The 15222-nt window shown below is 35.6% G+C and overlaps 1 protein-coding gene and 1 pseudogene across 1 annotated transcript; both read left to right on the forward strand.

Annotated features, from left to right (window-relative positions):
- Positions 1-1157: 1157 nt before the first annotated feature.
- Positions 1158-4461, forward strand: LOC145074257 (glutamate receptor 1.2-like). The gene is made up of 5 exons (XM_079020665.1): positions 1158-1512; positions 1601-2865; positions 2973-3276; positions 3399-3766; positions 3968-4461. The coding sequence occupies exons 1-5, from the start codon at positions 1200-1202 to the stop codon at positions 4310-4312; spliced, it is 2595 nt and encodes an 864-aa protein (XP_078876791.1). The 5' UTR covers positions 1158-1199; the 3' UTR covers positions 4313-4461.
- A 3185-nt stretch (positions 4462-7646) lies between these two features.
- On the forward strand, positions 7647-9450 carry LOC145075377 (glutamate receptor 1.4-like; annotated as a pseudogene).
- Positions 9451-15222: the final 5772 nt, after the last annotated feature.

Raw genomic sequence — 15222 nt, forward strand, 5'->3', positions numbered from 1 at the left:
AATTCGAAGTTATAATAACTTTAAAATTTTGATATATCTTTTAATTAATAACTTATTTACAATGTTTTATTTAAAATAATTGATTAATAATTATAAATTTTTATTATGAAAGTTTAATTAATTTTATAACCCGTGGTTCCATGGGTTATAAACTAGCGGCAAAATAAGGGACATATAATTTTAATGAGGAGTTCTAATATAATGCCACTTGTCAATAGGATATTAAACTTATTCATTTATTAGAATAGAAAGATTTGAAATTAAAATTCTTAATTATTCAACATTTTTAATATTCAATCCAATTAACATAAAGAAAAGGATAAAAATAAATTTTAGCCTAGGAAAGGGTCTTATAAAGCCCGATAAAAGTTATGATAGGTCCAGTCCGGTTTAAGCAGATCGAAGGCCCTGTTCATAAAAATCATTTTTGTGTACCTACAGATTTGTGGGTTCATGGGAAAGCCACAATACATATAAGACCTTAAAAATCGATAATATTCTTTTTTCATTCAATAATTTATTATTGTTTTGTGCTTTTAGTTTGTGCGACTCCCTTTTTGGTCCCAGCAAATGATCTTGTCCCACGTCGGCACGAGTATCAAATGAAAGAAGTTTTATAAGAATATTCGACAGAACGAAAGTCATGACCTTACTTGAACTCTGTATTCTTGATTCTTAAGAAGTCAGAAACCCATGTGCTCTTAACAGAGCATGTAACCCGAGTGTGATTAACAGAGTTTCTCATAGTTCCGGATATTATCAACCGTAATGTTTGGTCAGTTTTGCATCTATACTTTATTTAATATACAATTAAAAAAAACGTTAGAAATTAATATACAATTAAAAAAAAAAAAAACGTTAGAAAGATCTATAATCTTTTTTTTTCATCCCTGCTTTGAATTAGCCATTTGACCCGTTCCCCAATCTATCCGTATCTGATCCATCCTTTTTGTATAGGTTTGCATTGATGCTGATAGCTCTGACCAGTCAATGGTTTAGACCAAACAACTCTGACCAGAAATTTGTTCCTGTAGACAATGTCAGTATTTTCATGGCGGCTAGCATAATTAAATGTCAACTAATTAATGACCTGTCATGCACTCATGCATGATTATGTATTCCTTATATTTGTTTAGGTTCTTGTTTTGACAAGACTCCCTCCATTATCTTTCTTCACTTGTAATAGTGTTACTTAATTAATGTGTCATCCTGATAAACCAAGAGCTGCAGGAAACTTAAACTTTGTGTTGCAAATGGCGGGTAGCAAGTTCTTTCCATTTCTGATCATGTTGCTTAGCTTTCAAAGCCTTTCAACAGCACATGAAGATCCAACTTACAAGGAAGTACAAGTGGGAGTGATTCTTGACATGGAATCATGGGCAGGGAAGGTCATTTATCGTTGCATCAGCATGGCTATTTCTGACTTTTACACAGCCAATCCTCACTACACAACAAGAATAGCTTTTACAACCAGGGATACCATAGGAGAACCACTGCGTGCCTTGTCTGCTGGTACTGTCTTTATTATTATTTTTTTTAAATACTCTTTTTTGGAAAACTTTTAATTTTGAATGTTAATATATCGATCATGGACATTCAGCTCTGGATCTTTTAGAAAACACTGAAGTGAAAGCGATAATAGGTCCAGAATCAAAGGCCGAAGCAAGATCCTTGGAGGTTTTGGAATTGGGAGACAAAGCTGACGTACCGATTCTTTCCTTTTCAACAACTCCCTTTTTGAATCAGAATCCTAATCTTCTTCGAATTGCACAAGATGAAACCACTCAGTTCAAAAGCATTGCTTCCATGGTAGAATCATCTAAGGCAAAGAATGTGGTAGTTATCTGCGAGGACACTGCAAACGGGAGAGAAATGGCTAATTATATGGTTAGTGCATTCCATGAGAAAAACATACACGTGACATATACAAGCCTAATTTCAACCTCTGCCAACCATGAAGAAATCATGGAAGAGCTTCTTAAGCTTCAAACTATGCAAGCCATGGTGTATGTAATGCATACAGCCCCTTCTTTAGCATCCAATCTTTTCTCCAGGGCAAAAGAGCTGGGCATGATGGGTGAAGGATACATGTGGATTGTAACAAGTAAGACTACCAACCACTTGGATTCCATGGATGCCGAAGCAATCGAATCGATGCAGGGGGCTGTGGGTTTCAGATCATATTTTCCTGCATCAAGGGAGCTTCATGAATTTGTTTCGAAATGGAGAAAGAAACATTATTCTTTGAACCCTTTTATGGAGTTTAAGGAGGTAGATCCTAATGGTATATGGGCATATGATGCAGTTTACGCACTAGCCATGGCTGTTGAGAATATACAGACAACCAATGGCATGTCACTAATCCGTACATCACTTTTGGATGAGATGTTAAGAGTCAAGTTCCATGGTTTAGGTGGTGAATTCAATCTTATGAATGGGAGAACCATCTCCAAAGCCATGGAAGTTGTAAATGTGATTGGTAAAGGTGGTCGGAAGGTTGGGTTCTGGATGATGGCTAATGGTGGTGAGTTTGTGAAAGAAATTGGAAAACCAAATTCTTCTTCAAATCACGACTTGGAAAGTATCATGTTGCCAGGTGGGACTTCAACCTTTGCAAAACGTAGGGTTCTACAAACAAATAGCAAGAAACTGAGAATTCTGGTTCCAGATTTCAGCACATTCCCGAATTTAGTACAACTTAATATTGACCCAAGAACAAATGATTCTGGTGTGAGTGGATTCTGTTGGGATGTTTTCAATGCTGCGTTTAATGCCTTAGACTATGGAGTAGGGATTGATATTGTTCCTTACCCTTATAAGGATGGTCGTAGTTACAATGATCTAATCGACAAAATCTCTTTTAAGGTTTGTGTCTTTCTTGAGCAAAAACTGTAGTAATGACACTTTGTCACATTATTAGTAGAACAGTTAGATTTTTCTTTTTTTGCTAATGTGATGTCGGATTGTATCAGGAATATGATGCTGCTGTTGGAGATATATCAATCACATCAAATAGATCTCTCTATGTCGATTTCACATTGCCCTTCACTGATCTAGGAATTGGCACAATAGCCCGCAACCCCAAGAAAAACATGTGGATCTTTTTAGATCCTCTTAGTGCAGATCTTTGGATCACAAGTGCTTGTTTCTTTCTCTTTATGGGATTTGTCATCTGGTTTATCGAACATCGTACAAACAAAGAATTTCAAGGTTCAACAAAACAGCAAATCGGTATAACCCTCTGGTTTGCCTTTTCGACCCTTGTTTATGCTCACAGTAAGCTTCATAACTCTTTTCTCTTATCTCAATTTACTAAAAGATTTGATCTTTTGAGCATTAATATCAATCTTCAGATTTCTAGCAAACACCCAGAAAAACTTGCTGATTTTATACTGCAGGGGAGAAGTTGCAAAGTAATCTTTCAAGATTTGTAGTCACGGTTTGGGTTTTCGTGGTGCTTGTGCTCACATCAAGTTACACTGCAACACTGAGTTCACTTTTAACTGTACAACAGATTGCAATGAAGGAGACGTCTGTCGGATTCTTGGGTCTTTCTTCAGTAGGAGTTGTCTTTAACAACTTGAACTTTGGGGGAACCAAAATAGAGAAACTATACACACCTGAGGCCTACGCGAAAGCATTAACAAGTGGAAGTGTTGATGCAATCGTTGATGAGATCCTTTACATCAAATCAGTCCTTTCAATGTATCCGGATTCTGATTTCTCCTTGATCTCAACAGCATCCACCACCAATGGTTTTGGCTTTGTAAGTGTCCTCTCTCTCTCTCTCTCTCTCTCTCTCTCTCTCTCTCTCTATATATATATATATATATATATATATATATATATATATATATATATATATATATATATATATATATATATATATAAGAGTCTTAATCTTTTTGTCTTCTTCCATAACTCTATTTGGATCCTCTTTACATGTCTGATATAGCTAAATTTGCAGGCATTCCAGAAAGGTTCACCCTTGGCCAGAGAGATGTCGACTGAGATAGCGAAGATGCGGGAACATGGGACATTGAAAGCATTAGAGAATAAATGGTTAAAACGTCAGTCTACAGTGATTTCAAAGGATTTTTCTTCCCCTTCACCAAAAATCTTGAATCTTTATGGGTTTCGGGGCCTCTTTCTTATCAGTGGTGTGACAATGGCATTTGCTCTTCTGGTGTCCATGGTTCTTATTATTCGTGAAAACTTACATGTCAAAATTAAGATGCAGATATGGAGGTGCATCTTAACAAGATCTTCCGAATTACATGCACAAGATAGCGACGCAGAATTAACCGTTTAACTTATTCTTATATAGTTAAATAGGATTCCACTGTACGTAACATCTTGTATAGATCAATATTTGTATCAAATATATGTATAGTTTTGACTTCTTTTCTGAACTTAGCTTGTTAGCTATTTTTTATTGAAAAACAGATCTCATAGTTACATAATTCCAAAGTTTAAAAGGATCCGGATAAATTCATACTGCACGACTCGGCTTCACTCGACCAAAACTATGTTTTACTAATGCAAATCTTGTGTATGGCTAAACGAGCAGAAGATCCTTCTTTTTGCATAAGTGAGCCAGAGAGAACATTGTTTTGTAGTTTTGTTCCCTTTCCAGGTGAGTGGATTTGTTGTCACCGTCATACGTAAAAATCCACCACGTTCTTCCCTTGTATGTAGAAGTCTTGCCAAATCATCTTCATTGGGCCTTCTAAGGTATTATTCACTAAAGCATAAAAGGAACCCTGTAGGAACTTTATGAGAGCATCCATTGTAACGGTTTCACTGAAGCACGACTATAACATCCCAAAAATCCTAAGGTAAAAATTTCATTTTCAGTTCAATCATAAACATCATTTAATCATTTCAATAATTTAAAAGTATATCAGAGTAAAATAATTATTATAGTACAATTCCCATAATCATAGAGTATGGAAACATAGGTGGATGCGTTGCGATTAAGCCGGGCCCTCCCCTCACGAACCAGAATTACCTAAAAAACATTTTAAACATAAACCGTAAGCAAAAAAAGCTTAGTGAGTTCCCCAAAATACCGCATACCATACATATTTGACAGCTTTAACTACTAGGTCTATTTCACCCCTCGGGTCTATTTCAAGGCTAATGCTATAACTCCTATAAGTACCCCTCCATTTCCAATTCCACCCCCTGATTTGATTTTTTTGTCTTCTGTTGTATTTTTCCCTATTTTTTTTTTTGTTGTTTTTTATTCTTTTTTATTTATTATTATTATTATTATTATTATTAAAGCTAAGGGAGCTTAGAACAATAAAGTTCCAACTCTTTACACTATTGCCACATAATTTTCTTCATTTGTCAACTATTGCCACAATTTTTTTTTGTCCCAAATATTTAGTGAATTTGATATTTTTGGTCTTTAAAATCAAAACTTTTATATTTTTACGTTTTGATTAAGTTTTTGTGCCTTTAGAATTTTGCCACAGATCTTTAGTGACTTTGACACTTTTAGTCCTTACAGTCAAAACTTTTATATTTTGGTATTTTTGCCACAAATCTTTAATGAGTTTGACACTTTTCTTCCTTAGAGCCAAAACTTTTACATTTTCACATAAAAAAGAACAAAAACATTTTTTTAAGTTTTCCCACCATATTTTCCAAACTTTGGCAACTTTCATATTATAGCCACAACATTTTTGGTTTTTCTCTATCAGTGTTTTTTTTTTTTTTTTTTTTTTTTTTTGTTGAACGCTTTCGACATCTAATTTTAGGGATTGTCGGCTTTTTCCCCTATTTGTGGCGATTTACACTTTCAACACATCTTTTAAAGTTTGTCGATTTTTAACTTCTATGACATAGTCCAAAAGCGGCGGAGCCGCGTGCCCTTTTCTAGTTATTATAAATTTCGATAACAATATAAAATTTGGACGACATTAAAAATTTGGACGAAATTATAAAATTCAAACGGCTATATAAAACGGAACAAAAGCAAAGTTTGTCTTTATTATCACGTATATTAATTAATTCGGTAATACATTTGTGTGATGTGTTATGTGGATTGAAAGCATTTAGTGGAACAATCGCATACCCATGCTGCCGAATATTCTGATTTGTATGTACAGAGAAGTTTGGACAAGACATCATACATTGGATATACTCCTTGTAATCAACCATTACATAATGGTTAGGGTGAATTATAATTTATCAATAGACGATAATGATATCGATTTGTTTCTAAAATAAAGACAAACTTTGCTTTTATTTCATTTTATATAGTTGTTCGAATTTTATAATGTTGTTCGAATTTATAATGTTGTCCGAATTTTAAAATGTCATCCGAATTTTAAAATGTTTTCCGAATTTATATGTTAATCAAAATTTATAATAATAATAATAATAATAATAATAATAATAATAATAACAACAACAACAACAACAACAACAACAACAATAATAATAACAAGATTAAAATATAAAATAAAAGAAATGAAAAAACAAAAAAAAACAAAAAGGAAAAGGGAAAGAAACAAAAAAAAAGATGTCAAATCAAAAGTAAATGAATGATTCGATTGATGTCAGGTAGGGTAAAAATGGTTAAGGGGGGTACTTATAACACAACCCCTATTTCAACTCATGTGTCAACCCAAGGCCATAACGGGTCTATTTCACTCCCGAGTCTATTTCACCCTGAGACTATTTCAACTTATATGACAGTACGAGCCTTTACCAGGTCTATTTCACACACGGGTCTATTTCACCCCACATACATATAGCAAACAGGAACACAGGCATACATACATACATACAGCAAGAGTCACAAAGATTACACGCACATATAATCCTAGTATCCTACAACATAGTGAGCAAACTCACCTCAGTCCGCTGATAACCCAACAGATGCTCGAGCTACTGGTCCTGAGAATCCCCATGCTAACAATCAAATACAATCATGAACAATAATCAGGTTATAACCATAATCAGAACTTAATTCACTAATCTTGACTCCTAGGATAAGAGACTATTTTACCCTTCCCCTCAAATGACCCAAAGACCAAGGCCTAAACTCAATGACACTAAAAGCCCAATAATCGTCCCAAATCCAAAAGACACCCAAGGCCCAATACAGCCCAATACAGTCCGAATTCCAAAAGACACGTAACCAAAAGCCAAAAATGTCAACCACCCATCCTCACGTCGTGACCAGTCCTTAGTCACGTCGTGAGATCTCGCTCGGTCCGATTCCAACTCATCCCGACTCAACCCAGTCAACACAGACATGAAAAGTTACTAGAGATGACCTTACTTTGTAAGAAGCCTCCTCTTACGTTGTGATCTCCAAGAAGCTAGCCAGAAACGGGGTCATTCAAACCTCATGTCATGATACCCAAGTCTCACGTCGTGAGAACAATCTGAAGCTAAAAGTCCAACGTTTAAGTCCTAAATCCATTGAGCCTTGAACCCTAACTTTCTATTGGGTCTTATAACTCCATTATACATCGAAAAGTCGATGCTTTTGAGACATATATGTCCAATACATGTCTAGATCTCATTTAGGTCAAAATTTAAAGAAAAGACATTTAACTTTATTGCAAGGTTCCAAAAACTCAACTATTCAGAATCTTCATCAAGTTTGCTAGCTTTAAGATGAGATGTTAAGAGTCAACTTCCATGGTTTAGGAGGTGAATTCAAGCTTATGAATAGGAGAACCATCTCCAAAGTCATGGAAGTTGTAAATGTGATTGGTAAAGGTGCTAGGAAGGTTGGGTTTTGGATGATGGCTAATGGTGGTGAGTTTGTTAAAGAAATTGGAAAAACAAATTCTTCTTCTTCTTTCAATCATGGTCTGGAAAGTATCATCTGGCCAGGTGGAGCTACAAGTGTTAATCAAAAGCGCAAGATGCTGCAAACGAATGGGAAAAAGCTGAAAATTCTGGTTCCAAATTTTGGCACAATATTCCCGAATTTGTTACAATTGACTGTTGATCCCAAAACAAATCTATCATCTGTCAGCGGCTACTGTGGGGATGTTTTCAATGCTGCTTTAATGCCTTAGACTATGAAGTAGGCGTTGAGATTTTTCCTCTCCCGTATAAGGATGGAATGACTTATAATTATCTAATCGACAAAATCGCTCTAAAGGTATGTGCCTCTTTTTAGCAAAACTGTATCATCAAAGATACTTTGTCACACTATTTGTAGAGCAGTTAGATTGTTTTTTAATCATAAGATATCGGATTGTATCAGGAATATGAGGCTGCTATTGGAGATATATCAATCACAACAAATAGATCTCTCTATGTCGACTTCACATTGCCCTTCATTGATCTAGGAACTGGGACAATAGCCCGAAACGCCAATAAAAGCATCTGGATCTTTTTAGATCCTCTTAGTACAGATCTTTGGATCACAAGCGGTTGTTTATTTCTCTTTTTGGGGTTTGTCATTTGGTTATTGAAAATCGCACAAATGAAGAATTTCAAGGTTCAGAAAAACAACAAGTTGGAACAACCATCTGGTTTGCCTTTTCGACCCTTGTTTATGCTCACAATAAGCTCTCTAACTCTTTACTGTAATCTCAATTTACTTAAAGATTTGATCTTTTGACCATTAATTTTAATCTTCAACTTTCTAACAAACACCCACAAAAACTTGGTGATTCAGGAGAGAAGCTCCAAAGTAATCTATCAAGATTTGTGGTTAATGTCTGGGTTTTCGTGGTGCTTGTGCTCACGTCAAGTTACACTGCAACTTTGAGTTCACTTTTAACTGTACAACAGATTGGAATGAAGGAGATGTCTATCGGATTCCTGGGTGTTTCTCCCTCAGTAGGAGTTATCTTTAACAACGTGAACTTATGAGGTGCCAAAATTGAAAACCTATACACACCTGAGGCCTACGTCAAAGCATTAACAAGTGGAGGTGTTGATGCAATCATCGATGATATCCTTTACATCAAAGCAGTCCTTGCAATGTATCCTGCTTCTGGCTTCTCCTTGATCTCAACAGCATCAACCACCAATGGTTTCGGCTTTGTAAGTGTTCTCTATATATAAGACTCTTATATCCTTTTGGCTTCTTCCATAACTCTAATGTAGCTATGTTTGCAGGCATTTCAAAAAGGTTCACCGTTGCCCGGAGAGATGTCGACTCAAATAACAAAGATGCGGGAAGACGGGACATTGAAAGCATTAGAGGATAAATGGTTAAAACGTCAATCTGCATTGATGTCAAAGGATTTTTCTTCTTCTTCACCAAAAATTTTGAGTCTTTATGGGTTGCGGGGTCTTTTTCTTATCAGTGGTGTGACAATGGCATTTGCCCTTTTGTTGTCCATGGTTCGTATTATTCGTGAAAAATTACATGTCAAGATTAAGATTCAGATATGGAGGTACATCTTAAGAAGATCTTCCGAAATACATGCACAAGATAGTGATGAAGAATCATCAGTCTAACTTATGTTTATAAAGTTAAATAGGATTCACTATACTTAACATCTTGTACATATATCAGATATATATAATATTGACGTCTTATATAAACTTAGCTTGATAGCTATTTTCACTGGAAAATAGATCTTGTTAAATGTGACTTGAGAATTGAAGACATGAAATGAGACTCGGAGCATTTGACGATACTATGGAGCATCTAGAAATTGATGGAGCATCTTGACTCATGATGCTCCATCAAATTCTAGATGCTCCATAGTATCGTCAAATGCTCCGACTCTCATTTCAGGTCTTTAATTCTCAAGTCACATTTAACGAGATCTATTTATACACTGAAAGTATTAAAGCACTAAGATATGACAAGAATTCGTCACTTTAGGTTCTTCCGATGAAGTGTGTGAAAAACCCTTTAAGCAACACACACACACAAACTATATATACACAAGGTCTGCTGAAGGAGCATGCCACACCATTTCAAAAGACGCGTCATGTCTATGCGTGTATCGACCAAAACTTGCTACGTGTTGACTCCTTCCGTCATGTGTCTTGATGTCTCAACACGTGTCCACCACCTGGACACCTTGACGTGTCGTTGTACTCAATACACACGTCGCGACCTACCCATTGACTTCCGTTGACCTCGACTTGACCCCATGCATCGCGCCTATATAAGGACGTAGGATGCCTTTCCTGAGATAGCAATCTACTTTAAAATTTATGATATACTCCTTACATTTCACAATGATACGCCATGACACCTTTAATTCACACCTTCAAGCAAGAATAATGCTTCAGTTTCTTCTTCTTGTTTTATAAACAAGTTATATCCCTTCAAACTATACATGTTATGAAGAGCGAGTATTACACTTGTGTTTCATGTTATACATCCTCTCCATGATATATAACCTAAGCTCCTCTAGCATGGGGATTATAGGTTTCTTTCTAGCATCCACTATGATAGCATTGAAACTCTCCGAAGTTCCATTCTCTACTACTTCAAAACACATGCTAGTCTCATAATATGTTCTTGACCATATGTCTTTGAATCCTTGTCCATCAAGTATTTATGAGCCTTTAGACTTAGTGTTTCTATATCCTTCATAAAAACTATGAAGGCCTATTTAGTTGCAGCATTGCATGCCTTTCAGAAAAGTTTTTCAAAATGTGCCCTCTAAACCTTTTCTTAAAGTTTGCAACAATGTGTCTTGCACATTGTCTATGCTCAGCCTAGGGTAACACATCTTTTACAGCGTCCAAAATTCTTTGTCATAGTAATTAATGAAAATGTTAAATATGATAAAATATAAAGTAAAATACAAAAAAGATCCCTATGGTTATATGAAATATATGGATCATGCCCTGAAAGATATTTTTTGCATTTTTGATCCCTATGGTTTCAACTTGTTTTGAATCAAGTCCTTCTCACTAACATCATCAAAATAAATGTATTAAATATGTTTAAAATTATGATGTTTCTCTTTCTTTAATGTGGGGCCCACCAACCCTACATCATCATTGTCTTCTTCCCCATCCCAACTATTACACCCGACGATATTCCCAACCCTCTTTGCCGCTTGTTTTATTCATTCCTCAATTTTTGTGTATATGTAAACCATCAAAATTACCACCCATTTCCCTGTCAATTTTGTTGCTTTCCCTCCTAATAATCACACACAACCATAATTGCAAAATCAAAAACATAATATATCAAGAAAAACCACCATCAAAATAAAAAATGGGAGAACATTTGGTTAAAGTTTGAACTTTGATTTGAATTTATGATAGCTAATTCCATGGTCCAATTAACATCCACCACTGAATTTATGAAATAGGAGAGAATTCAGTTTGAATATTCAACTAAAATAATATCGTTACCTATCTAAATATGTGCTCTCAAGTCGCAAACACTAAGATCATGAAATAGAAGAACATAACTCATATCGATTTTGTTGGAAATGGGTGTTTAATGACATAACTAATTAGTATAAGTTTGAGAATAATAACAAAGTCCTTTTTGGGTTGCCCTCAAGATCTAAAATAGATAGAATTAGTTAGAGAGATTAAGATTAATAGGTGATTAATTCATTACATATTAATAGAGTAATTAAAAACTAGTTAAAATTAATTAGAATTAATTTGGAATTAATTATATTTAATCAAAAGGTATAGGGGCTGAATGGTAGTTGTTCAATAGTTAAGAAACATGAATATTCTGGATGGTCCATAGAGAGGAAAGTTTTATGGAGGTTCCAGAAACCTTCCAAAATCTATCCATGTAACAGATAAGGGAAAGATTTGAATCAGGATTAAACCTGATTATTTAATTAATTCAAATCATTGTTATTTGAGAAATATCACAATTATATAAAGACTCCTCTAGGCCTTATAGAAATCGTCCATACTCTCTATAAGGTTGAGAAAAATGATTTTCCAACCTCTCACCTCTCTCTCTCTCTCTCTCTCTCTCTCTTTCTCTCCCTCTCTCTCTCTCTCTCTTAAAGTTCCAAGGTTTTTTTTTAGTCTTTTGGGTGTGAGCCATTAGAGGCATTCTACTTTGGGTGTTAGACTTTCCAAGAGCAACAAGGAGATCGAATTCATCAAGTAAACAAGTGACGAATTCGAGTTTCTCAAAAGGTTACTAAACCACTCCCTTCTTTAGTTTATAATGCTAGTTTTGAAAGTATGTTATCATAATAGTAAAACCTAGATCTTATAGTGCATGTACACTTAGGGTTTGTTAAGAATGCTTCCGTTGCATAAAATTTGTGTATAGATGCGTAGTAACTTTTGTGTGTGTGTGTATATATATATACACACACACACATACACACAACCCTGATTAACGAGTTTCCACATGGTATCAAACCAGACATATGACATTCTCCAAGCATCCTACCGGATCTAGACAAACTTCACTGGAATTCATCTTTTTTTTTCGGCGTTTTTCCTGTTGTTGTCGGTTGTTCATCCTGTCGCCGCCCACTATAACATCCTATTTCAAGAAGTTTCTTATTTTAGGATTATGGACAATAAATAGATCAAGTAAAGGCCTTGGGATTCAAGGGAATATGTTTTATACCCTGTTGGATGTAGATAATACTGATTATATGATCCAAGCTCTTGGTTTGTGTTTTGGAGTTAATGGGGAAAATGGGAAAGATGATGTTTCAGACTTCTTTCATGAATTAAGGATTTTAGTCTGGTATGTTTTAATTCAAAAGTAATTAAATAGGATTGTGGAGCTCTTCAATACTTTTCCGTGCATATAAAGAACGCTGAAAATAGAGTTGAAACGAAGAAGTTATGACTGTTTAAAGTTGAAGTGGAAATTAGGGATTTTTGGATTACGCAGGGCGTAACGGGGTTTAACTAATTATGTAGGTCATAATTAACAACTATGTAGTGTAATCTGGGCAGATCAAAACCGTAAATCTCCGGTTTTGAGCCCTATTTAAGCGTTCTAACTTATGGGAAACCCTCTCATTACCATCCTCCATTGCCTAAGATCATTCCTTGAGAAACCTTAGCCTTCTCTCTCTCTTTCTCTCTCTTCTTTTTGAGCCTTGGCATCATTTATGAGCTTATTTCTCCATTGGAAGGTTGATTCTTGAAGAGCAAGGTGGTGGAAAAGTGTATAGAAGAGAAGTTAAAGTATAGATCCATCAAGATTACATCCTTCATGGGCCATTGTGAGTAAAGAGCTTCTAACTAGCTCATTGGTTTCATAGATCTAACTATTTGTCATATTTGCCACTTTTTCATCATTTTAGTGCATAAAGTTTGGATCTAGAAAGTTTGTGACCTTATTATGGATAAATTTGGAAGCTTTATCCATCTAAACATCATAATGATTCAGATATGAAGGTTGGAGACCTGGACTTAATGGATTAAGATGAGAAAGATGCATTTTTGGTTCTTTTGAGAATTAAAGACTAGATCTTGGTTGTTTCGACCATCCTAATCGATAAAGTTGGAAACTTTATCCATTATGGAGCTATTAGGAATCAGGTCCGAGCTTTGAGTGAAATGTCTTAATGAAATAAGTGCTTAACGTGAGGATTAGAGCCTGAGGCAACACACCATGCGTAATCCAGGCTATGCTCCGCGTAGCCTGTTGGAGGCCTGTTTTTCATAATTAAGGCTCTATGCCCAACATAGAGTTAGAGTACGCAACGCGTAAATCAACAAAACGTTAGACGTTGACTTTTTGACCAGTTTGACTTTTGGCCAACTGTGAGGGGTTTAAGACTTGAGCAAAATGGTGTTTTTGCCCAAATAAGGGTTAGCCTTGATATTTTTGACTTGGTAAGTTGGAAAAATTACCTTAAATGTTAATTGGTGTTGTTTTAGATATGTTTAATGTGAGGAGCTTTTGGTAGCAGTAACTCAAGTGTGAGTATTGTACGGGTAATGATCGAGGCGAGCCTCCTCACAGTATTTGTGGGTCGAAGGCACCAATGTCGGTCCGTTGATTTATGTTTATAGGATGTTAGCTGTCTATGTGACTCTTGCTTGTATTGTATGTGTTTGTATGTATACCAGGCGGGACTCGATGCCAGGAGGGGCCCACCACATGTTACTGACAGATCTATAACGGGCAGGACCCGATGAAAGCCGAGCGGGGCCCGATGTATGTATGGTATGTGGTATTTTTGGGAACTGACTAAGCTTTGTGCTTACGGTTTATGTTTAAAATGTTTTCGGGTACCGCTGGTTTCAAAAGGAAGGGTCTGGCTTGATCGCACTGCATCCCCTGGAGATTTATTCTGCACTGAATATTTACGAATTACTCTGATGTTTTAAATACTTTTATTTTGATCGTATTTGAGATAATGAATAAATGGTTTTGACTTATTTAAAAATGAAAATTTTACTCGATATTTTCTGGACGTTACACCCACCGTCGCTACGTGTCCCCGATCATAGCAATCCACTGATCAAGGTTTGCACTGACGTTGTTCTCCTGCTTCCGCTTGTTGTTGCTACTTCTTTGATTCTACCTTACCAGGTCTTCTACTTGTTATGCTACTTCTTCTACTTGTTCTCGTGCCTCCAGCCTTTAATTAGGCTACGGTACATGACAATCCTTCTTCCTGCAGTTAAGCTTTTTACTTATTATTTTATGCCATTTATTTTATTTATTTGTTTGATTTTCCTAGTTTCGATGTCCACATCGGCTTCCTCAAGCACCCACACGGCTCCTATAGCTAGCCAACTCGTATTTGCACTTACAAATGTCTATTCACAATTTAGTTTTAAAATATATGTTGATGGGTCCAAATATAAACTATGGAAACGAATCTTTCAAGACATGTGCAAGGGTGCTAAAGTTCATCGTCATATTACGGGAAAATTCAAACCTTTAGGTGATGATGATGAGGATTGGGAAGCTATTAATTCCCAAATCAAGTCTTGGTTTTATTCTACATGTGGTGCTAACTACCGAAGATCATCTGCAGTGACGATTGTAAAGCCAAAGTCTTATGGGACAAAGTGGAGGATTTTTTTCTCAACAACAAAATGTCACGTATACTGATATGTGTGTGTGTGTGTGTGTGTATATATATATATATATATATATATATTACATCATATCTTAATACTTTTAGCTATAATTATGCTTATTATCGAACAAAAGGTACTTATTATGTTTAATATTTGTTATTTAGCATAAAAGACATTCTCGGGAACAATGTGGAAGTTGGAAGCAAGAAAATACGAGCTTAGACAAGAAGAAGACACAAGAAGGATGTTGTTAGACAGCTTGACCACTCGTCA

Source organism: Lactuca serriola, chromosome 9 (genome assembly GCF_051521515.1).
Source record: "Lactuca serriola cultivar US96UC23 chromosome 9, Lser_US96UC23_V15, whole genome shotgun sequence".
Classification (NCBI taxonomy): domain Eukaryota; kingdom Viridiplantae; phylum Streptophyta; class Magnoliopsida; order Asterales; family Asteraceae; genus Lactuca; species Lactuca serriola.